At 44.2% G+C, this 25,312-nt stretch overlaps 2 protein-coding genes across 2 annotated transcripts; both read right to left on the bottom strand.

Annotated features, from left to right (window-relative positions):
- Nucleotides 1–4,505: 4,505 nt before the first annotated feature.
- LOC144097533 (uncharacterized) lies at nucleotides 4,506–6,592 on the bottom strand. Its single transcript, XM_077630231.1, has one exon. It carries the CDS (start codon nucleotides 6,569–6,571, stop codon nucleotides 5,663–5,665), a length of 909 nt encoding a protein of 302 aa, XP_077486357.1. The 5' UTR covers nucleotides 6,572–6,592; the 3' UTR covers nucleotides 4,506–5,662.
- Nucleotides 6,593–7,427: 835 nt separating this feature from the next.
- On the bottom strand, nucleotides 7,428–10,749 carry LOC144098182 (uncharacterized). The gene is made up of 5 exons (XM_077630697.1): nucleotides 10,717–10,749; nucleotides 10,557–10,650; nucleotides 8,480–8,616; nucleotides 7,676–7,804; nucleotides 7,428–7,445 (listed from the first exon to the last, which is right to left on the bottom strand). The coding sequence occupies exons 1-5, from the start codon at nucleotides 10,747–10,749 to the stop codon at nucleotides 7,428–7,430; spliced, it is 411 nt and encodes a 136-aa protein (XP_077486823.1).
- Between the last annotated feature and the right edge of the window lie 14,563 nt (nucleotides 10,750–25,312).

Here is a 25,312-nt window from a genome sequence, read left to right as displayed (position 1 = left end):
AAAAAAGTATGCCTTCTGGTGCGCTGTTTCTTATATTAGTTGTGTGGTGTGTTCAGTGTTACCGTTTGACAAGTTACGCGTCGATAACTGCAGCTACTGGAGGGAGTAGCGAGCGAAAATGCATTGCTCTTGCGTTCCGTTCTGCATGTCCAGTCAGCGAAACAAGAAGCCCAGCGTTTCGTTCCATGAAATTCCTGCCGACTGAGAACCCCTGGAAAGACGGCTCAAGGTAATTCGATGAAAGAACTGGCAGCCAAACACAGCATCAAATTATTGCGCAGTTTGCAGCTTGCATTTACATCCAAGCAAATGCTACTGTAGACAGTTTGACTGCCCACCAAGACAGAGATGGGCTCTTTTACCCGACGTCAGCGCTCCAAAGAGTGTTACATAGCCTCAAGAAGTCCGTCGATATCATGCTCAAAGGCCGAACGCATCTTCAAAGGCCACAGGACACAGGCTTGCTCCACAACTAGTGTGAATAAAATCGCGGGTTTCCCTGTCCTGACCTGTGAGAACAAGGATAGCGGCCACAGCTAGGGAAGCACTACTGCATAATATCTGCAAGAAGTTAATCAAACCGTTGCCAACAAACCATGCACTTGACATTATAGACATGAAAGCAGTTGCGAAGGCAAGAAACCTCTTTCCCGAAAATTCATAAAACTGCAGTAAAAAACGACTTCCGCCTCCCTCATCGCACCGACGCATGCCATTTTTTCCTTGTAAGTGCGCTCGTGTCTGTGCCTTCAAGTGCAGTTTTTTTAATTTTCACAAGTCGCTCGCCATGTCTGATACTCCCCTTGTACCAGTTGTCATTTCATTAACGCACGTGGTTGACATTTGGAGAAATCCGGTAAGTCAGGCGTGCTGCGTTGCTCCCAACGTCACTGTGCGCGTGTGCATCAAACAGAAACCTAGTGAGCTATGTTTCTTGCGGAAAGAATAGAGAAGAGGGGCATAGGTTTATGTGAAATTTGTCGATGTTTTTCAGGGAGGTACCGTTTGGCGAAAGCTCGTTGGAAATATGACCAGAAAGAGCGCAGGCTGTGCCTTCCAAAATCTGCTTCACCCAATCGAAACGTCTCTCTCAATGCTCCGCAGCAAGATTGTAACAGACGCACGCTTCGCAAAGTTCTGAGATCAATAGATATGAGGGATGTGCTCCCTGCGGGCCAGCGACTCCCCAGGTAGGTTACCGCGACGTCCCCGGCTTCCATCCATTGAGCGCCAAGCAGTCCTCCTTTCCCACGGGTCACCTGGCTACATTTGAGAGCTTAGGTAATTCCGGACTTCCTCCCGTCCTTATTCTATCTCATGGATTATTTTCCCTTTTTGCTTGTCCGAAGCAGTTATTGATTTCTTGCCATTGGCAGCAGTACAATATACAACCATGCATCATGCAGTGTGAATACTTATTTTGCTGCATTTCTAGCCACTTCAAGCACTTGTTGCACTATGGATGTTTCGAACATGTTCTTTTTGTTGTAAATCGTTCAAAAGTTACTGATTATGCAGCAGACAAAAGGCCCTAACGCTATGATAGAACGGCGTGCACAGCATGCTTTCAGATTTCGAAAACGAAACTGATGATCCTCTTTCAGTATTATGTGGAAGTCAGCTCAGACTTAAGCATTTGTTGCACTGAAAAATTCAAAAACACGTTTTTTGTCATTAACAAAATAAAAGCTGTTGCTCAAAGCCGGAAAATAAGAATGAAACAGCATGATCGGGCGCCGCATATCACAGTCTTCCAGCCGGGACCCGTTTTTTTCACGGAGTTAGCCGATAGGCGGAGTTTGAAGTCGTCCGACGTCACAAAACAAAAATCTAAATAATGTCGCGCTTGCCGCGACCTACCGCGGCCAGAGAACGACCGGCCAGATGTGAGATGAGCCGAGTCACCGAGTTGCGGAAACTAGCCACAGATAGCCGAGCCATGCCGAGAGGCCAGGCAGGGTATGTCTGAGCGCGCTGTCTGGCGCTGTTCAGCCTTATTAATAAAAATTAAGGGGTGCACATGAGTCTCCTTACGTGCAGAAATTCGAAAGCCCCAGCACATATCTCGAAGATGTGTTGCCAAGAGAACTTGCATTAACTAGGCGCGCCTTTACTCAGCTTCAAACGTCGAAATACATGATGGAACAGTAAGTGATATGACAGCATTTAGTTGCAGAACTCTTTCAGGTTGCGGGACTTGCATTACTGTGCTCCGGGCACTTGCGACGGGCTGTAGACAATTCACTTGTGCAGGCACTCCTTTCATCTAGTTCCTGGCTGCCAGGAACACCAAAACATTATCAGAAGAAAGAAAGCTTAGTAAACCACGGTTCAAGACAAGACAAAAGGATGTCAAAAAGTGTTCACATTCATGTAACTACAAAGCAGCAAGTTCAGTGCCTATACAGCTATATTAAATGTAATATGTGCTTGTTCCCTTTGCTGTTTCCCCGAGAAAACACCCGTCAATAAAAACCAGTGAATCTGGCTGTAAATGGATTTGACTGAACGACTTTCACGTGAGGCAGCCCGAGAGCAATAGGTTAAAATAAAGTTTGTATGCCATTCCTTATGAGCCAAAATTCGGCTATACATGCTGCATACACAGAGTAATTGAAGAGGTACTGATATGAGGTTTACACGAGTTCAGTTCCTGTTTGCTGTCTTCAGATCCCTTTACATAGAGTACATTGGACCTGATCCATTGTCAACAAATAAGATTGGAGTTGTGAACGCAGGACCTCTTCTTCCCTGGAGATTTGTCTGAAGACTGCCGAGAATGAATGCCAGTGCACTGAAATCTGCTTTAGCTTTCTTCTCTCCGATAACTGAACAAGCATTCCACTGCATTTCATGACTCATCGGGGAAGCTATACAAAGCTCCATTTATTTTATTCTATTTTTATTTTATTCAGCCCTGCCGGCAACCTTTTGGCAGCTAAGACAGGAGCAATTACATAGCATTTCAAGTTATATTTTTTGCAAATCATTGTCATACTATGACAAGAAAAATACAAAAACAACAAAATTATACAGCGAAAAATCAACATTTATTAACAAATTTTGGCACTTCTGAAATAACAAGGAATGCAAAGCAATCACAAGTAAAGAACAACGGCTGCTAAAATAGATTCGGACATTGACAGGCACCTTATTTGGCAACCCGTTCCACTTGCAATAGTCCTTGGGGGGGAAAAAGGAACTGGTGTCCGCATTGGTCCGGTATTGAGGTACCAAAATCGCCTTGTGTTTCATCTGGGTTGGTCGTGACGTGTTAAACTGCATGTATGTCTGGAAATCTAGTTTTATCTGGTTGTAAACGATGTTGAATATCATTTTTAGGCATTGCAACTTTCACCATGATTCGAGTGTGCAAAGACCGGGCGGTTTTTAAACATCTGATACGGAGACCTGCCCAGGTATATTCAAAGCATGCTGTGCAAGGTGTGAATGATATTTTTTTACTGTGTTACCACGGTGACAGCCTGGGAAGACTGCAGGGAGTGGCAGAAAAAGGCCATTGTGGGGAATTATCCAAGTAGCAGGTTAGAGTGTGTGATGAATTGAGAAGCACCCTCTGTGCTTCATTAAATGTGTCCATGACACTGCTATATGAATTAGAGGAGCAGCAACTCAAAGTCTGAAGAAGTACATTAATGCACCCACCAACTAACCCTGGATGCTTCCAGCAAAGATGAGCGTGACAACTCAGCCGCAGGCATGTGGCGTCGTCGCTGTACAAGCTTACATGGCATGATAAGGGGAGCACGTGAACAGAGGAAAAGTTGAATTGGTACAGCTGCCACTTCCTGACACACAGTGTGACTAAATAACAATGAAGCCTGAATCGCGTTAGCAGGTGGCTATCCACTACAGCCTTGCCGAGAGGTCCAGGTGCAGTGCTAGAATGGTCTCGTTTAGTAGGAGAGGCCCACAAGCCGAGGTGGACAGATGCAGTAGACTGATTTCTTGACGTAGCAAGGCTCAAGCAGGGAGTAAGCCTTAATAGAGATGCAGGCAAAGCTTTCAAGCTTCCTGTAGTTCTATTGCAGAACACTGGTGGTTCACCAAAACTGAGGTCATAGTCAAGATGATAGGATTATTACCATGTCAAAAATTGTCCCATTTGTTGACTCTTAAGCATAAGAAGGTTCAGCCTTGAGGGAGAAAGTAGCTCATGATGGTGGTTAAACTGGGCCAAGAATGAATAAGAAATCTTGAATTGCATCCTCCTATCCTCCATCTTCACTATATGAATAATGTGTTCTCCTAATAAGCCACACACCTAAGAAATGCGGTACAGCTGGTCCCATAGCAACCACTCTTACTGGTAAATACCTACTGTAGTGGCTCAGGCACTCCACTGTTCAGCATGGCATTGCAGATTAAATCCCAGTTGAGGTGACAACATTTCAGCCAGGACAAGATGCGACGATTCTTCTATTTTGTGCAATGCCAGCGCATTCTAGACCCTCTGGTCATGAAAATTGATCCTGAGCCCTGTACTATGGCATCTGTCATGGCCAGGTGCTTTAAGCTCCAGATATCATTGCTCCTTGTTTGTGAAATTTTCCTCTTGCATCATGGTGCCCCACTGAGTGATTCCTTACTCTAAGGGGTTAACATTAGTGGTCTTGCGCAGCTCATCTTCCTGTTTCCCAACACGGCCTCTAGTGCGCCAGTGCTCCTTGTTCGTCCTTTCTGTTTGCAAAATCTTAGGTGCTGCTCGTACAGCATCCTTCTTTGAAGCGTGGGATGCTTGGCCTGAACAGCCTTTTGTTGGGGAGTTTCTGATGAACAGACCGCTGGTAGACGGAACTGATTGTGCAAGAAGAGAATAGGCTTCCTCCAGTTTTTCTGCTGCTTTGTCTAGAGCTGAAGAATCGCTGCAGTAAAAAAGGAGACTGCCACACTTCTCCATTATGCTTCGAAAGTTGTTTCGCTTCATCTTCAGCTGATTCGAAGAACATAGAGGTATGCTGAGAGCTGTCACTTCATGCGAACTTGCTCCTCCTCCATGCCCTTCCTGGCTGTCTGGTTCGTTTTCTTGGTCATCAGCAGTAGCACAGGCTGTCACAGCAACATGAGGCCGATTCAGGTAGCTTTCAGGAAAATCAGAAAATGAACTCTCGGTCAGCCTGAACACTGCACAAAAATGATTGCACGGAAACTTTGTTGCTGCAAAATCCATGCACGTGCAGTTCGGCCCTGCAAAATCCGCCGTGTGCCAGCTGGATGACGACTGCGACTGTACGAGGTACTGCCCTACCGCAGATTTTCTCTTGATGTCTTCATGCGTGTACTCGCATGCAGTGAACATCCTCTGCATTACATGCTTAATAAAAGCTGGTGGCCGGTTGTGCAAATATTCTGGGATGTTGTTTTTGTATGTCCGGTACGATGATGACAGGCTCATTACCTTCCTTTGGTGCTGATGTTGTCTGTCAGGCAGAAATTGCTTGACAAGTGTAGAGATCAGCATTGCCAAAGACTTTCTGCCATGGCTGTTTTTGATGTAATACTGCTTCAAGATTTTGTTTTGTGCTTCAGTGCCATTATTTGTCGTCAGCACTACATCATAGCCTAACCTATATGCACGCACCCACATTTCTTTCACTCTCAGCCAATGTGTGTCAATGTAACATCTGAATTTTTCATTTTCTCAATGCTGAGATGCTTTGAAATCATTAATACATTGATTCATTTCTTCCCCAGAGGTTGCATTGGCTATTCTTCGCAGCAGAAAGAGGACATCTTCTTTTGCAACAGTGCAATTCTCGGACCTTTTTAGCCACCTTCCCCATGCCTGCTCTCTATGAAAATCACAAATTGTGATTTGGCTTTGGGGGAAGCTGCTCTGAAGGGCATTGATTTCTACCTGACTGTAGTCAATCATCCAATACTGCGGATTGAAGTCGGGGCACCACTGCCTGAACACTTCAAGGGCCTCTGCGACGCAGGCACTCGTTTCAAATTGCGTTATGAAAACACCGGCACACATGTAGCCTTGTGCTGTCTTCACGACAATGAAGAAAAGTGGCAGAGCATAGTCTGTCGTTTTGTTCGTTGCATCCAGGCATGAAACTGATTGTCCATATTTTATGAGCATTTCATTCATAAATTTTGACTGGTAACAAGACAGTAGCGTTTCCTCGCATTCCTGCTCCATTTGCTCCAAAACGTCATCACTTGGAAGGCTATTGATTTGTTCAGTTTTCTTCTGATACTGTCTGTAAAAGAATTTGCTATCAGGCTCCTCTCTCTGATATTTATCAATTAACTGCTTAGCATTTTCTTGATCAAAAGAGCTAAACCTATCTCTGCGAAGAGCAGCCTGTATGTGGTTGTGTATGTCTTCTTGTGTTGGGAAGAATGCTCTGCAGCTTCTTGATGGCTTGTTTTTCCCTCCAAACAGAACGTCTTGTACGTAATAGTCAAGACACTTTTTCACTTCCTGTACCGATGTCACGCCCTCACAAACAAGGTCCTGAATTCGTGCCGACACAGCTTTGTTTACAGTCTGGCTGAAGCCTGCCATTTCACCAAACTGGTGAGCATGGTGGAAACTCATGGGCGAGATTGCCACATAGATGCGCTGTTCGGTTCTGCAGTTTACATGGGCCTTTTGCTCCTCAAGTTCTCTTATTTTTGCCGCCTTCATTTGCAGAGATTTTCCTATCCCTGTGTGTTCAGGGATGTCAACCTGAAATGCAAGCAGAACAATGAAAACATAAAAATCTGATCACAATAAGAGTTCAACACAATAAAAGAAGCTCACTCTTTTATGTGGAAAAGATCCTTTCTGACAAATTAAACAGCAAAATAATTAATTTATCAGGGGCCAAGTGAAAGAAATGTGGTTTAGCATGAATTTTCTAAATGCCTTTGTTCATGCCTCCAATGACGTTAACTAGGCTTGCTTTTTCCACATAGCAATTCTTGTTAATCGATTAGGATCAACACGAGGTTACAAGAAGGTTTTATTATTACAAGTAAAAGAAACTGATTTAATTTGTTTTCCTGTTCAACAGGATCCCTAAACTTAGCAAACAAATGATTATTACAAAAGGCCTGGCAAGTATAAAGATGAGAATGTGCAAATTGTGTGTTGCAGTGAAAGCAGAGCATAAACTTGATTTTTTGGTATTAATCAACTTTGCATGGTATTAATCAATCTGGTGCATGATCATACTATGTGGATACATAAATGGTCATGATAAAATATGCATATACAATGCCGAAGCTTTATGCTTTAATGTAGGAAGTATTATAAATTAAAATCTAAGGCAAAGCACATAGCTGAACTTTTAAACACATAAAAAGAAAAGGCTAAGGCCTGACAACTGGTGCAATATCCAGCGAGAGCTACTGCTTCTTCCGCATCTAATTATTATAACTGGTGCTTCAGTGAGGTGCTATGAGGAGCTTCACATAAACAGCTCTTGCTGTAAAAGAGAAGTGTAAAACCATAGGCCATAGTTTCAGCAAAAACGAGCTGTACACTGAAATTTTGAAAAGTCTATTGGTTAAAGTATTGGTCTGAAATGTGTCTGAAAATGCTGTGCAGTATGTTCTGTGTACCTAATTATAAATTTATTCTTCTTGTTTTTCCAACTCGGAGATAAGACTTGTGCTTCACTGCATTGTTCAATAAAATGCCTGAACAGTGGCCAACCTTGAATTCTGGGTACATGCTGATCCACTTTAGATGCATGCTTGCAGTGCACCCCTTCTTCTTGGTTCCTTGCAGCTTGATCTTTTTTTTGCAAAAGACTTCGCTGGACCAGTCAGTTGGATCTTGTGCCTAAAAGCATAGCCACACATGAAAATTACCACTGTCTGTGCACGTTATTGCAATGAAATCAGTACCTTACTGTAGATTTTATGTAGTTCATATGCACAGGGTCTGCCATGTTTAGCTAGAGGATTTTAAAAATTTTCTGCCTCCAAAACACTACCCTATTTGTAACCAGAAAGTAGCAAAACGTTATGGTCTGTTTTGCTTAAGAAATGCTTTAATATAGACAGCTGCCTGCGCTGCCCTATATAATTCAGAAACTGCTGTTAACTGACTCCCGTTTGTAGGCAAACAAGAAAATTAGACGGGCAGCGTCAGCTGCTGACATCATTCGTAGAACTCGCCCATCTTTCGGGTTGGTGCTCTTTGCCCAGGCTGCCCTTCGACCCTGGATGGTCCTCCATACAATCTCCAATGGCTTCATAACGCGACTATGCATATAAGATGAATTACTGTCGAAACATGGGATTCAGCCCATGAATGCAGGACTTGTGCTGAAGCTAAACTTTAATCACTAAACCGAGACTCATTTTTATAAATACTTAATATAATCATTTGCTTAACGAAAACATATGCCAAATGTGTCATCAGCCTGTACACAATTAAATAAAAAATAACTGCACCAACGATTGTTATTGTCATTATTACTCTACAATATTGTTTGGATCACAAGGTGCTTACAGTGCTAGTGCTTTCACATTTGTCCTTATGGTGATCAATTCGAAGCACACAGTCCTTGTCCACTTGTCGGACGACTTGAAACGGCATGTCCAGAGAAACAGGCACTGTACCCCGGTTTGAAGAGAACATCAGTTGAGCTGGGTAAAGGGAAAAAGTACACTCTGAGAGACACCAGTTAGACTTAGGGGCCCTAGGGGTCCGTTTGGGCGCGACACGTTGAAGGAGGAAGATGAGGCGTAGGCAAACTTCTCGGCAGAAATGTACAGCTTGGTTTATCTATTAAACCATTTACATATTTTACACATCGACCAGTGTGGTCGCTGCCATCAAGAACGATCAGGAGCGTCAGGCCAAAGCTCGCCCCTACGAAACTGTCCTGCCTGACCGACTTGACTCGTGCTACACATAGGGGCTCCTCGTTCTTCGGAACGTGGCCAGCGCAAAGTTTGGCCCTGTCCGTACTCTCACGACTCCGACTCTCCACCAAGAGCCCCTGCCCAAGTCACCCCCTTTTGGTGCCGAAACGCCTCTTTAAATCCGTTTCCCCAGCATCCTGGGGACCATTTTAGCGACCAATCAGGAATGAGCTTCTTAAAGCCAATCGGAGCATTTTCTCCTAAATTGAAGGGACCAATGACACACCGGTGCCCACGAGCTTGTTTGCTCGCGAGCACCGCGAGCATTCCAAGAAGTCGATCGAACTTTTCCACAAACTCCAAAAGCAACATCAACATGACAACAAAATACACACAAGCGCAACTTCCACCAGCCGGTGCTCTAAAAACAGATACAGGGTGGCATCTGAGCCCCGCTGGCCAGAAGCAGAGCAAACACAGCTCATTAACCGACATCTAGCTGCACGACCGTCGCACGTGCACCCAGAGGATGGCCCGCCAGTTGCCTTGCAAGAGAGCTTCATTCTTCAAGCTACGTCCTCAAAGCTTTCTTTGACACTGCGCTCGAAAAGCCATAAAACGGACCTAAACAATGCGCCGGGGTGCAAGACACGCAGGCACTGCGCAGGCATGGAGCGGGTCCCATTCAGGCACCCCTCGCTGCCGTTACTGCTTTTATTTTTTAGCTCGGCAGCCCTCTGCCAGCAGCATTTGCTCTGTTTGTTTTAGAACGGCCGGGCGACCGTCGCCGGACTGTGGGCCACGCGGCGAGCTGCTTAAAAAAAAAATCTGCATACAAGGACCAAGTCAGCGGCGCCCGGGGCGAAATGTGGATAACCCATTGCCCCACGGCCCACAAACCCAACTACATCTACCCAAGAATCTATCTAGCACATAAAACAGGCTAATCACACCAGCATGACACTTGTAAAAAAACAAACAAACCAGTGTTCCGAATCTTGCAAATTTTAGGTTCCAAAGATCTTTCTCTGAATTAAGTGACTTGCGGTTTTAGTCAGATTTGTTACTCAGAGTGAATTGTGCTATGCAACATGACGAAAAAGGTTTTACAACTATAAATTACGACTTCTAACTTTCTGGTGAGAAGTTTTAAGCGTGGATCAACTTGTTTGGATGGCTTGTGCTATATACATATCCTGTTATTATATACGAGAACAATCTCTACTCCCCCCCCCCCCCTTTGTTCACCCCCAGAAAAAAAAAGCAAGAGTGGTTCAGATCTTGTGTATCATTGAAATCCCATTTGCAAGCTGTAAATATTTTGCTGCGTTAATTACTATAACAAGACCGTGACAATAAGATGGCTGATCGAACACACAGCGAGTATATTATTCGGCCAGTTAACGAAGGCGACTCAGGCTATGAGAAGGACATCGTAGCGAAGGGCTCCGGAAATTTCGACCACCTGGGGTTCTTTAACGTGCACCGAGATCGTAAAGCAAGCGTGCTTCTAGAATTGCGCCTCCATCGAAATTCGATCGCCGCATCAGGATCGAACCCGCGTCTTTCGGGTCAGCAGCCGAGCCTCATAACCATTAGGCCACCGTGGTGGCTGCATTATACTATATATAAAATGCGTACATATATGTACTCGTGAACATCGCTAGTTCGTCACGTTACATTAGTAGAGCATATATACTTCATACTTCAAGAGTACTCACATGCCCCACACTTGTGATTCCTTGACGACGTCGTAGAAAACTGGACATGAACGGCTGCTAACTTCTTCTCGAACGCTTGCAGCTCTTCATCGGACTGCAAATAGCCAGTCCACTTGTCACCAGTTTTCTTGAGATCTCGGAGGCATTACTTCATAATCACGTCTTGTGGGTCTTCCGCCGAATCAGGGTCCATCATCTCAAATTTTTACTCAACTCGAAGAGCCGCGCAGGACACTCTGTGAGCGCGTTTAAAGTTCCGTTTTCAACGCGCGAGAAGCCGCGCAGGACCCACTGTGAGCGCGTTTCAATGTTCCGTTTTCAACGCGCGCAACACAGGCGCAAGCGCAGAAACAGCCTTTTTATTTTTTTTAACAAATAACCACGTGACCACAACCGCTGGCACGCAGAGGCGCACACAATTCGTATTCTTTTCCTTCTTTTTTTTTATCGCGTAGTGCCCACGTGACTTTTTGAGGTGACGTCAAGCTCCGCCCATCGGCTAACTCCGTGAAAAAAACGGGTCCCCTTCCGGCCATTGAAACAGAAATTAGGGCCATTTTTTAGCGCCGCCTAGCGGGCAGTCTGCACAATGTGCGGCGATCTCGGGGCCCATTGAAATCGAGGAGACGCTTCAGGCAAGATCTTCTGGAGTCATTGCTAAGCCGCAGCCATGATGGTAACAACGTTCATGCAACGAAAAGAAAAATTTTAATCTATCAAACCATTAAGGTTGTAAGCTAAAAAAGCTGACGTAAAATTAAATACATAGCTTTGCTCAAAAACATAGCGTTGCGCGCCTTTGCGACGTCAACGATGCGAGCATGGACGCAAATAAGCGAATGGCGCTATGAATTTGCTGTTCTTCTCTAACTCCGTAAATGGCGCGCTGAGAGCGCGGCATACTTGTCGAAGTGCACGTTTGTCGGTGCGAACAGTTTGCGGTTTAATCGACTGAAATTGCTCAAGGAAAGTCAGCGGCACCGTATTTCTCGTTTCCGTGCATCGCGAGTGACTTTGGTGGCATCCACACGGCAACATCTCCGGTTCGGCGAACTTGTGACAAGGTGAGCATTTTGTTCACAAATTTGGAAAGCGCTTTTTCCCGTTTTTTAACCGGGCAGTGTTTTTGTTTTCTATTGTAACCCTGCGTGTCGTCGGATGTTATGATCACGATTACATCAGTACGACGTGCATGCGCTTTCCGTCTCTATTTGAAGTAACATTAGTCAATCCTCGTAAACTTTTGGATTCAATTAAGCACAAATTGTCTATGTTGGTACTGCTTGTAGGATGTGCTTTGAGATGATCCTGCGCACGAGGGGGTCTTCTGATAATTTGTTTATTACCAGATATAGTCTAGAGGCATGGAACCATTCATCCCACTGCAACAACGCTGAAAAGCTGTTTAGTGTTCATGCATCTGCTCTCCTTACACTTAACCTTTCGATAATAATTCGCGTGGTTCCTTTGGAGCCACAAGTGGCTACTGTTGCTAGGGGCGCCTGGCAACACAGCGCCTGGGGACGCCCAGTGGGTCAGCTGTTTGTCCAGGTGCCAAGGTACCAAAGTTACCATTCCTGGCTTTTTTTTCCAGTCCTTGCAAAGATTACAATACGTAATCAGGCAGTAAAGAATAGTAATTTCTACATATTTTAGGACAGTTCGGAGAAATGCACATGCAGCATAAGTCTTCTCTTTGTAGACTTTTTATGACCTGGATTCATTTCGTCTAGCTGAGTGGCAAACAGTAGGTCAACTGCACACAAATTTATTTGCCTCTGGTGCAAAGTAAGGAGAGAAAACATCATAAGACAAGTCTCTAGTCTGTTTCATTCTCACTGCATTTGATGAAAACATAATGTGAAATGCTGTATCTCCTATACGCTAGTTTTCTTTACTTTGAGAAGTAGGTATCCACAATGAACACCAAGGCAACTCCACTCGCTGACGATTTTGCCTTCAGCAGCAAATAAGGGAGTACGTTACCCCATGTGTTATCCCGAAATAGACTCAAAACTTCGGTGTACAGCTGCGTCCAAATTTTGCAATCACCTCTCATGAGCATGCACTCCTAATGGTGTCTTCGGCTGGTCGCTTTGAGGCTCCAAATCAGAGCAACCCAGGAGCAAACCAATCGGCGGGCGGGTCGTGATCCGAGCCGGAGGCACGGCGCCCCAGCCGAACACAAGGGTGCATTTCGGAGCGGCCCGAAGCGCTCGGCAGCAGCGCTAACATTTCGCGGTTTCGCCGCTCAGCAACAAACAACATGGCGTCCGTTTACGGTGGCGGGGATTCGAGTCCGTCTACGGCAGAACAGCTACTGTACGCAATGCTGGACGGTAAGTTTACAGCGACTGCAATGCATTCATTTTAAACTCAGCACCAGTTGCTTTGATGTAAACATGCAAACACGAGTGCTGGCACCAAATTTCTTATGTGTAGCAACAACTCGCTGTGGCGTTGGCGCATAAATGGCGGGCTATTTTCAAGAAAGAAGATGTTCTGCGCAAGCGACATACGGAAGGTTAATTTGCATCTAAACCCCAGTCGCATATGTTTGCGTTTGGATGAATCATTTTCGCTCTCTTCCTACTTTGCCGCTGTTCGCCTGCGCTTCCACTTGCGTGCTCCGTAGCACGTTATATGCAGGCGCGTTTCGTCAAGCTCTCTGCTTTTCATTTTTTGTTGATACTCCTCAATGACGTGGCAAATTAGGGCCTTCACAACAAACTGATATATGATAGATACAGTTGTGAGCGTTAAACATAAATTACGAAATAATACTTATCTAGCGGTTACAGGGACAAGAGCGCTGTGTGGGAAAGCTAATGACCCCGCTTGTATTTCCTCGCCAGCACCTAATTTTCGTTTGTTTTCGCTTTATTTTTTCTTAACTGCTCACCCAGTTTTTTTACGCGCATGAAAATAATTTTGCAAATAAAAAAAATCGTGCTATTGCCTTAAATGTGGCCACTTTGTTTCGTTCACGTCGCTGAAAAAAATGTATCAGATTTGTTTTCTTCAGCTGTATTGATATCAACTTATAGGCATATTTATAGGTCGGGACCAATTAATGCTGCTCTTCCTCACACACTGATGTTGGTAAAGATGGAACACGGTGTGGGTGAGGGTCACATTGAACGATCATATGATGACTCTCCTGCCTTCTTTATGTTCTCTCAGGTAGCCAGCCAAGCACATCTGATGAGTCTCAGTACTCAAGCCCAGAGGAGCATGGACAGCCAAGTAGCATGGATGCTCCACCAAATGGTATGCTGAAGTGTCTGCATGGTCTAGCCTGTTTCCACGGATTTCATTTGCTAATATGGAGATGGTGGACTATTTCAAATGCAGCACTAGTGCGACCTTCCCCACGTTTACTTCGTCTATTTGTGTCTATTTGTGTTATCTATCGTATTAGGCATCTACTTCCACTACAGGTTAGAAGACAATTATACTTTGCCGTTGTTCATTCCCATTTTGTTTACTGCAACCTGGTGTGGGGAACTTGCAACAAAACTGATTCGTATAAATTGCTCTCTCTTCAGAAAAGAGCTCTACGCTCATTATGTTCAAGCCCAGTTGTCAAAAATAATCTTTTCGAAACATTTCATGTCCGCACTTTCTTTCATTCCTACAATTTGAGTTTGGCTGTTCACATTTTTTATAAAGTAAAGCATAATTTCAGGTCTTTCCAAAATGCTTATAATTCAAGAAATGTTACGTATGGTTTACGTGTGGTCGCCTTATCCACTGAAAGACCTAGAACAAACTATGGAAAACAAACTATAGATAACCAAATTGTAACATTGTGTAATGCTTATCAGTCTCTAATAAAAATCGCTGTAGAAAGTCATAGTGTATCTGGTTTAAAAAAAAACTGAAGATTCTTTTTCCTGTATAAATTCAGCTAACTTTGTATATTTTGTCTTTTGCGTTGCTTCCTTTACTGCCGAGTGTGCATATTGTGTTTTCTGCCAATTGCTGTTTATTATCTTTGCATCGCTTCTTTCAGTGTTTGCTATTTCTATCGTATAACTTTTGTTGCTTGTTTTGAAAGTGTTTTTTGTTTATGCGGCCACTGTTCGACGTATTATTCGGGGTGTAGGCCTCGTCCGGAGGTTTGCCTCGTCTTCCTCCTTTTGCCTCACCTCGAGGGCATATTGTATTATATGACCAATTAAAAATACTACTACTACTACTTATTTAATATTTTCCATGGCCATTTTAGAGCAGTTGGGCTTTGTGCGCTTAAAAAGTTGTGCATTGCGGGGAGTAATGTGAAGCTGCTGTGCATGAAATCGATTTTATTCTACTGCAGTAGCATTAGGAGAGAGAGAGAGAGAGGGGGGGGGGGGGGGGTTTATTGATAGGAAAAGCAGAGAGGTTGGCCTGAAAAATAAATATCTGGCCTGCTACTCTGCTCTGGGGGACGGGAAGAGGAGATAAAAGAAGGTCACGATGGGGGAAGATGATGATGGTAGGATGCAGATGAAAAACTACTTTTAAAAAAAAGGCACACTTTCTGACATCACAAACGCGAGACAAGGTTCGTGTCGCTCAAAAAGCGTGAGAGCGCTCGCGTTGCCTTTACAGTTCTAAAACTATCTGGCCAAGCGCCGAGGATCAAATCCTCAGAGAGGAGCGATGTGTCCATAGACTTCAGAGCAGATGCTCATGTACTGCAGTAGCTGGCATTAAGTAGCTGTTCAATTTCTGCGTCACTGTTTTGCCAAGGCCCGCAAGTACACCCAAATGTATTAGTACTCTCTTTGTTTCCACACAGCGCCCTGGACCTCTGGGGAAACGAAGTACCTCCTTGACAAATATGCGCTGCATACGCCGAAAGTGGGTCCACTGATGAGGTTCCGGACAAAGCGCGCCATGTACGAGCAGATTGCTCGTGAGATAGAGGAGGTCCTTGGTTCCAAGCGCACTGCAATACAGTGTGAAACTCGATTTAAAACTGTAGCTAAAAGAAAGAAGAGCGAAGAGAGGGTCAACAAAACGTCGGGACAAGCTCCCTGTCGGCCAACTTTTGAAGAGGAATTTTCCGCTATAAGGGCCATTGATGATAGCTTGGAGCCCGAGGTGCCACGAGGCATTGGAAATGTCCGTTACAAAAACACAGCAACACATGTCAAAGTTCATCCCATAGTAGCCAGGGCTCTGCAGACCTTGACACTGCATCTGAGTATTTGTTATCTGAGGATCTGTGTCAAAGTAATTTGGAGGAACCAGATACAGTCAGGCCGTACAAAAAGCGCAAAGCAGATAGAGGCATGCGGCCAAGTACTTCACGAGCAAAGCACATGGATTTATTTTTTGAGAAAATGAGAGAAATTGTCCAAGAAAACGAAGCCAAAAACGAAGAAAGAGAGAAGAAGAGAGAAGAACGTCATAAGGAATTGCTTAGGGTACATGCAGAGCACATGGAAACGCCGAAGAAAATTTTGCATCACGAAGACTGAGAAGACATCGTCACATCTTGGCAATGTTTACACTACTACTCTACTATTACAATAGTAAGCATATTTATCAATATTTTATTTATTGCTGTTAAGCTGCAGCTGCGTTACTTTATAGTTTTCTTGTTTACAGGGAGTTGTGGAGCAGTTCACAGCTGTTTTTAACTTTTCCATCCACAACCATATGTTACGAATTCCTACTTTAATTTTTACAGCTTGTTTTGTTTGTGTTTGGAGCACAATTGAATATTGTCATTTAACCTCTTTGCAAAAAGTACTGTGAAGCAGAAAGTGAATTGTTTGAAAAAAGCCAAGAATAATACACTGCAACTGCATTGCTAAGAATAAACAGCCAGGTGCCATTTATTGACTGCAATTTCTAAGCTCACAGTGTGAAGGCAAATCTAAAGAGCAGAATATAACAGCTTGCACAAAATAAGATAACATTTAACTCAAAAATAAAAGTGATAAAGTAATGCCTTAATGAATGTAAAGAGAAAGCCACAGCTCTGTACACGGTTGCAAACAAGGGGAGCATTGCCTAGTTTGCATCATGCTGCACCCTCATTCTAGCACGTCTTAGGAATAGGTCGGCTAGCTTCTCTCGTTTCAGCTTCCCCAGATGACGTAGCGCACTTTCACGTGTCGTCTGACCCGCTCTGCATTGCTCAGGGTCCACTTCATTTTGCCATGAGTGCTGGGCGAAGTGTAGTGCTCTTTCTACCACCTCCTCCTCTGTTAACAGATCATCTGTAGAGTCTCCAGCATCAATGCAAACATTGTGAAGGACACAGCATGCTACTATAAGCTGTGTTATCTTGTCAATCGTGGTTAGCTCAATGTATCTGAGTTGCCGAAACCTCTGTTTTAGCAGCTCAAACGCATTTTCTATTTTCACTCTCGTGGCTGTGTGGCGGTTATTGTAAGCAATTTTTGCTGCAGTAAGGTTGCCATAGTCTCTATATGGGGTGAGCAAATACTCAGAAGAGCAAGGTTCCGGGCTAGTTGGTAATGCATTTAAGGGAAGAAACAGCGCAATGAAACACGGACACACGAAGAACGGACACACACGAGCGCTGCGAGCGCAGCGCTCGTGTGTGTCCGTTCTTCGTGTGTCCGTGTTTCATTGCGCTGTTTCTTCCCTTAAGAGCAAATACTCCATGACAGGGTAAGCCGCATCACCGAGCAGATGATATTTGTTTACTTCACAGATTTTTGGAAGATCACTACTGATAGAGGATAGCCTTAGCACTCTAGCATCGTGAATTTTTCCAGACATGCCAGTAAACACATCTTCAAATCTTGCATATGCATCACATATGCCTTGCATAGTGAGAGACACCTGGTTGTGCCGGTTTCCATATATGGACCGCACTTTGTTCTTTGGGAAGCGCATGGGTATATAGGTGCCGTCTACACATCCTGTCACATTGGGGAAGCCAGCAACCTGGAAAAGGTGAGAAAATCAAAATAAAAACGATACCTTGTGCTATTACGCATGCAAATATTTTTCATCCATAATGTAATTGCGATACCTTCAAATGAAGCGTTGAAAGCGTTTTCATATCAGTGCTGCTCTAGAAAGTGATTTTTGCGCAAGATAGGTCGTTAACTACACTAGACACTGAGCTACCTCAACCTTCACCAGGCTGTCAAGTCTACTGCCTGTGCTTGCATAGTGCTACTCAATAGAACAGTAAGTGTACATACTTTTTCAAAATACTTAGCGATGGCATCCTTGTCGGTTCCGAAGTCGATGACTTCTGTTGCTATATGACAGAAAAAGTGAAGAACTCTGTCTATGACTGCCATCTGTGTTGTTTCTGCCATGTTAAAGAGTACTGCAACCTCTCGCATGGATGCTTTGTTACTTGCATACCTGAAGAACAAGAGGAACGCCATTATTATACCGCTTTCTTGAGTATGTTGATGCATTGCAAGTGCTACATAAAATTAAGATTGCTTTGATGCGATTACAATTATAAAGCAATGTTACTCATGCACGTTGCACGATTTATGAATTATCAATGCAAAAGTAACCCCTTTAGGCCGATGTGTGGGCTATTTAACTGGGTTGGATTCAGGAAAGCAGTGCACTAGCGACGAAAAATTCTAACCACTGCAGTACCAACTAGTCAGCTTATTATGCTGTAGATTGACCACTTTTAAACATAGCCAACCGAGCAAATGACACAGTCGAAGAAATATAGCTACAGACAAAGTATGCTTTAAAGATGTTTTCAGGCGGCAATTCAGCTCGAACCCGGCAAGAATACTGTTTCACTACTTATCATGCTGGGGAAATTTCAGAAAACTTGCCAAAGAAACGAAAGAAGATGCTCCTCTGCCGTCTTGGCGGGTGAGCCACCGTGATTTCTGCCTGAAGGATAGAATTTGGAGCCCTCGAACTTGGAGACAAGCCCGTAGCAAGCCTTGCGCGGAAGGCGAAAATTCCTGCGGAACTGTTGAACATGTAAATTAGAGCTAGCAATATTGACCGCACCTTGGCGCTTACCTCTGATCCATGATAATGTCACACCGTCGTGTCCACGTAACTTGCCACTGGGTATTTTAGCCGGCACAGTGAAAAACTATGTGAACATCGCTGTATACACGTAAGTGTCATCGTCGTCGGAACTGCTGTCGGTGCTGTCATTTGCAGCTAACAAAAGAACTGATGGCTTCGCTAACGCCACTAGGCGCTTCCGCTTCGACATGATGCTGCGAAACTGCGTGCATTCAGCAGACCTAAAACAACCAAAAAGTTTAGCACAGCGGTACCCGGTACACAATTTCGGTGTAGAGGCAACTCGATTTGTTCGTGCGTTGGCGCCAAATTTTGCAGCAGGTTACGGAACTGGCTTGGTCTGGCTTGGCGCGGATCCCAACATCGGAAAACGTGGCTATCACGTGATGCGATCTCCAGCAGAGCTTTCGTTGCTCCGTCGGGAAATTGAGAGCAACTCGGAGCCCTCTGGCACAGAGCGCTCCAAGTCAGAGGCGCTCGAAAAGAACCAGCCGAATACATGTCAATTGCTCTTTTTCGACCAGCCGAATAAAACCACCCGTTTTGTAGCGCTCTAGAGCGCTCAAGAACGACCAGCCGAAGACACCATAAGACACATAAAAGTCATTCAGTCTATAAATTTCTTTTCTTTTTCCAGTAAACCCTCATATGTCATTTTCAAGCCACTCAGTCATGGCTCCTTTCACCTGGCACACCCCGGGTCGACACTACAGTGTTTGTCATCATCATCATCATCATCAGCAGCAGCAGCGGCAGCGGCAGCAGCCTATGTCCACTGCACGACAAAGGCCTCTCTCATACCTCTTCTGTTAACCCTCTCCTGTGCCAGCTGTGGCCACCTTATCCTAGCAAACTTTTTATCTCATCTACTTTTTTAGCGTGCTTTCTGTCAAGATGCATCGCGCCTTGAGGAAGTTCATGTACAGTGCAAATATTGGCTGGTATTCAATGTGTTCAGGAACCTCGAAGTGCCAAGGGATGGATGGATGGCAAACAAGTGCCACATCATGCTCGATGCTGTGAGTTACTTAGTACTTTGATATGGAAGTGCATCGAAGACTGATCAAACTTTAGAGTAGAGCCACCAGTCAGTCCTATGCCAGGGAAAAGGGAGCTAGAATAACTTCGTCCCTTTCACTACCTCAAACTATACATGTTAGACCTTTAAGCCATAGCTCATGTAAGAAGCACTGACGGTAATTACCTGTTCTTTAAAAAAATGAAACATACAGTGATTTCCTCTGTGGCCGTACATGATACTCTTAATGAGATGATTTCTTGAGCATTCATCTCAGCGGAAAAGGAATTCTGCAGGGTCTCTGTATGCTGCCTTCTGGAAACAAATGACGTGCTTTTTTAATATTTTTCATTCGGTTCTCAATCAGTTTTTAACACCCATCCTTGCAGGTGACTGATGCTTGATGTTTGTGAACAGTCAATGACCAGAAAAAGTCACTGCACAAAATTAATATCGGGTGAATGGAGTGAGCAAGAAGCATGAAGTGCCAAGAATGACGAAAAGCACTCAAGTGACCCGATATCGCAGCATGGCAGATAAAATTTCAATAAAGACCTGATGCCTTATCACAGGGTGCTTAAAAAGTTAAAACATGTAAGCATCAAACTTGTCCTATTTAATTTCACATCCTACATTTTCACATGCTTGCTGTTGGTTGAAGGATCCAGGCTAATTTTAGCTATACCTTGGTACTGACTATAGTGCGGAACTTGCAAGGGGTAAAGCTGTTCTGCTTAAGGTGTGTTTGGTACAGTGTCATTTTGTTGCTAAAGTAATGGCAGCCATTCCATCCGGATGCCAGACTAGATCTCAGTTGAATTTCACTTATTTCTGATTATTTGCAACTCCGGATTACCATTTACAAAGCCTTGCTCATTGCATTTGCTGATAAACACCTCATAAGTGGTATTATTATACGCTCTGTTCTTTGCACTATGTATGAGCTTCTGTTCTCGCGCTTTCTAGAGATAATGCATGCAGTTTAGAAATGTAAAAAGAAAATTTACATCCAGCTAGATTGTCCTTGTTGGGGCCCTTTGTTACAGCAAATTGTACATTGCTGGTTGTTTCGTTTCATTATTGTAGTAGAGTGTTGTTTTAATTTCACATACAGCAAACAATATCCCTCACTAATTAGCTGTTTTTGTCATGTCCAGTATTTTGGTATAGTAAGCCACCAGAGCGTGATTCAGAATGTGGTCAGGTGTAGAGGCTCTGAGCCTTTCGTGTTACTAAAAAATGTGCTTTACTGTGGTATTTTTGCTTCAACACCTATCCTTGGTATCTCACAAATTTAATAAGGGAGGGGAAAGCCTCAGGATGCTTGCCGAGGTTTCGTCGAGAGGACTTGTCTTTGTCTGGGCAAAGCATTCATCATTGGCGGGGTTTAAATAGGGCTTTCACTCCGAGGAGGAAGGCCCGGCGATGGGGAGGAGGGTGCGATGTGGGAATGGCGTTATGATTTGGAAGATGCATCTTGTCTAGGCATGATGGCTGCTGAAGAGGGTTAACCGGTCGACCCTCAAACCTGTGAAAAGAAAAAGGCGAGCTCAGTAGAAAGGAATCCCGGTGTGTGAAGCATAGAGAGATAGTTGGCTAGAAAGGCTGAATGTCCAGCTGCAACATGTGGCTTGCTATGGATGCCTTGACCTCAAAAACTAGGGTAAAGGAATAAATCAGTGTGGAAGAATGAAATACCAGGGTGGGGGCAAAAAAAATGAAAGGAAAGGAGAAACTGAGGGCGGGTTCAGAGAAAAGGCAGGAGGAAGGGCGGGGGGAAGGAGTGTGGAAGGCAAGGGTTCCTGTGAAGTGATGGTAAGTGGTGCAGAGCATAAGGTAAAAGTAAAACGATTAATGAAATGATGGGTTGGACTGGAAGGGTAGGGTGAGAGAAGCAATAAATCAGCAATATTAAGTACTGGGATAACCTCTGAGCACGTGCTTGACCTTTTTAAATAATTACGCCAGTGCTGGAATATCATGTTTGCACATTTAGTGCAAACACGCGAGCGCGTGGCCGCACTCGTTACAGGTCCATTGCCTGTGACAGAGCCACTCGTCGCTGCAAAATGGCGCAGGAGAAGATGGACCTGAATGTAGTGCTAGTGCTCCCCTACGGGACAGAAACGTGGGGATAACTTTCGGGTTCAGCTCAGGTTAAGGACAACATGGGTAGGTACGGATAGAAGAATGATAGGTGTAACATTAAGAAACCGGAAGCGGGCAGAGTAGGTGAGGGAACAAATGCTGGTTAATGATATCCTAGTCGAAATCAGGAGGAAGAAATGGGCTTGGGCAGGGCATGTAATGCGGAGGCAAGATAGTCACTGGTCCTTAAAGGGACCCAGAAAAGGGGTCTCAATAAAGGTGCGATATGTCTGGGGTGTTAAAAGACGACGATTCATAATTATCCCCCAGCAAGAATTATTTTAATGCGTTTTGTGGAAGCTGAGCTTTATGCAGAAAAAATTTGAACTTCCGCGTCTTTGCGCCTTTCCCTCCTCTCTCGTACGCCAAAACGGCGGCGCTCCTCCGCCTGCCCACTCACTCGGCCCCTCCCCTTCCTCCGCCGGCTGCGGAGCGCGCGGAGTGGCCGCGGCCGCGGTAGCGCGTGACGTCTGAAAGAATTTGGCGCTGTGAATCAATGATTACCCCCGGCTGCTGACGTCATGTGCAAGACGTGACGTCGTCTGACAGGTTTTCGCACAAAAGCCCGGCACCGCGCGGCGCCACGAGGTGCGAAAGCGGGAATGTTTAAAAATTTATTGTACATTTCCCGCTCGGTTTTGAGGTCTCGTACGCGGCATGAACGCTCGGTGGCCTGTACATAGTGCAACCATTTTAATGCAAAGCTCAAACACCCCTTTCTGTGGCCCTTTAGGGGGGGGGGGGGGTGTAATGGACTGGATTCCAAGGGAAGGCAAGCGTAGCAGGGGGCGGCAGAGCGGCAGAAAGTTAGGTGGACAGATGAAATTAAGAAGTTTGCAGGCATACAGTGGACGCAGCTGGCAAAGCACAGGATTAATTGGAGAGACATGGGATAGACCTTTGCACTGTAGTGGGCGTAGTCAGGCCGATGATGATGATGTCATCTGTCACTTCGCTTAGATGTGCGGCAGTGTCCGATGCAGTGGCCCTGAGCATGGCATGGCATGTGCTCGCGTGTTCGCATTAAGAGTGGACAACCCTCTACTTCGGAGATTCTAAGTTTCCTCTGGATATGTTAATTCCAGACGAAGACAAGTCTTCTTGTTGAAACATTGGCAAGCACCCTGAGGCTTTCCCCTCCCCTTGTTCGCTTTGTGAGTGTTGTGAGTGTCAAGAAACCCTCTGCCTATTCTCTCTACCGTGCACTCCATTTATGGCGAGTCACCTTTCAAGTAAGCCCTAGGATTGCCTTACAAGGTACAGATAACCACATCTTTTACGGTTATCTTTGTATGTATACACCAGTGATAAGTCATGAAGGAAATCAAGGGATTTGTATTGTTTAACACTTACTTTAATGATAATATCACGAGGTTATATTTGAAAATGTACCGTTTTCTGCCTACAAGGACTTGGTTGTGTGTCATTACTGGTTTCTCTTTATCAGGGTTATTTGACAGCTGCCATGAAACGCAGGTTTTTGAAAAATAATACGTCAAATAAGAACGCTTTTACTTTTACAAATAAATGTTATTTGTTGAAACATCAATCGTTGCGGGTCAGGGATTGATATTTTCAAATAACTAGCCTGAAGTTCCAAACATGCACGATTAACTTTGTAACTTCTTTCCTTCCTTAAAAACGCGGTATTTATATGTTGCTTTCGGCAAGCAGAGGTCTGTGTTATAGCACATATTTTTCACCATCTTGAGTGAAAATTGGGCAGTATCGACCCACCATAAAACTAGGGGAGTAGTACACAAATTGCTTGCATGCAACTGTTTTGGTTTTATAGCATGCACAGCGTAGTCTTAAAGCCAAATTCTTTACATTTTCAAATGGTTCATGAAAGGCCTATTCTGGCTAATGGCATTTTGCACAACTCTGTTGCTCTGAATGCTCCTAAGAATAACTTTAGTTCCTTCAGGAGCATATATATTGACAATATCTTTTAAAGGCATGGCTGTTCACATTAGGTCTTTGTACCTCACAATATATAGTTTTATGCCTCCAGCATTACTGACTTACATAACATGATAGAGTAGTAAAATGCTAAATATTAGTTCAAACAACTGCTCAACATGGGGCAGAGCACTTTTCATTGTGTTACATGAAGTATACTTATGTATGAAGCAATTTCTTTCAGCTGCACTTCACGTGATTCAAATTATACCAGAAGAAAGGCTGCAACACAGCATTAGTCATTACCTGTTTCTTGCCCAGCAAATAACAGGCCATGGCAAGACATCAAGAAAAACGGTGCATGTATGTGTTCCGCACGTGCATTTTGTGTACTACCAACACTATGATGTGATTAACTGATGTCATGTAAGAGAGAGCACATAAAGCATTTTTTGTGTATATTTTTTTACAAAGCATTTTTTGTATATATTGCAGCATGTTTATTTTAAGTTTTAAACTGACCGTTTAGCTCACGACTCAGTAACTGCTATATGTGAAAATTTTATAGACCAAGTGATCCGCGCTAATTCAACCTACACCTTTAATTGACAGGCTCTTCTGTCCAGTTGGGACAGTTAAATAATGTGCACTAAAGTAAGCATATGCTCACATTCCCGTACAGAGGTCTGCCAGACGGTGGAGAATGTGGTGTGGGTTGGAATGGCAATATTACCACAATAAGCCTATTTTCTATTTCTTTGATTTTTCTAAGGTTTCTTGCTGCATGTGTGGATAGCTGATGTGTACATTTTTTTAGTGTACAGCGGGCACATACAAACATCAACTCTATGTTAAGATGAACGCGGTGTCCTCTTTCCGAGACTGTTTCTGTGCTGAAACTTTACTGCCAAATTTCTCTCACTGCACTCAAATTTGACAGCTCTGCAATGCTTGCTGCCCAAGTATTCCTGTTAATGTGGTCCAGGTCATTGAAAATTGATGGGCAAGCATCGGCGGCATGAATTACTAGCAAAGTGATCATGGACCTTGATGTCTAAACTTTCTAAACTTTAGGCGGAGTAGTGCAATAGGGCAGCATGTTTTCAAATATCAGAACACGCGTGGTTTGACAGAGGTGCAGATACCCTTGTACGATTAAAATTCATCATGAAGTTAATCTTGTTGCCCTAAGAGACCATTAGTGATTCAATCTCTGCATCGTATGCCCTGCGCAGGACGATTTTCTTCCTTTAATTTCTGCCACAGCATTGACAATTCAGGCTTGTTCTGAAATCAGTGTTGCCATAGTCCAGTCTTACCGCTAACATTTTCATCTCTGTGGTCTACTATCCTTCCTGCATTTAATCTCAAGTGTCATTGTTAGCATCCAAGTTTCAAGATGTGGCTTTTCTTTTGAGAAACGTCATTAGGCTGCTTCAGAACACAACAATGCCCACCGAGTTCACTACAGGCAATTCTGTATCTCCTGATAATTTCTTGCTCATGGTGTAGCTCTCCAAACTCTACTTGGCTTACATAGAGCTCCCTTACTACTTCTAATGTTCCTCTACTCATCATAGGCGGTTGGTTCCTTTCGAGACTATTGAACTTCACTTGTGGTTCCGGCTTATATTTTTATGCCCGCAGTTCTTTCTCTGCCTAGGTCCTCAAGCATACACTGCAATTCATACTC

The sequence above is a fragment of the Amblyomma americanum genome, chromosome 7 (assembly GCF_052857255.1).
Source record: "Amblyomma americanum isolate KBUSLIRL-KWMA chromosome 7, ASM5285725v1, whole genome shotgun sequence".
NCBI classification, from domain to species: domain Eukaryota; kingdom Metazoa; phylum Arthropoda; class Arachnida; order Ixodida; family Ixodidae; genus Amblyomma; species Amblyomma americanum.
The sequence above is the reverse complement of the archived record's forward strand: the minus strand, read 5'-3'. Positions and strand labels throughout refer to the sequence as shown.

Bases quoted from the DNA above. Each gene is read 5' to 3' on its own strand.
- LOC144097533 (XM_077630231.1), bottom strand. From the start codon at position 6,571: ATGAGTTTCCACCATGCTCACCAGTTTGGTGAAATGGCAGGCTTCAGC.
- LOC144098182 (XM_077630697.1), bottom strand. From the start codon at position 10,749: ATGGACCCTGATTCGGCGGAAGACCCACAAGAC. The intron at 10,651-10,716 runs GTGATTATGAAG...GGCTATTTGCAG, and splicing joins CGGCGGAAGACCCACAAGAC to TCCGATGAAGAGCTGCAAGC. The intron at 7,805-8,479 runs GTAAGCACCTTG...CTATGCTTTTAG, and splicing joins AATGTGAAAGCACTAGCACT to GCACAAGATCCAACTGACTG.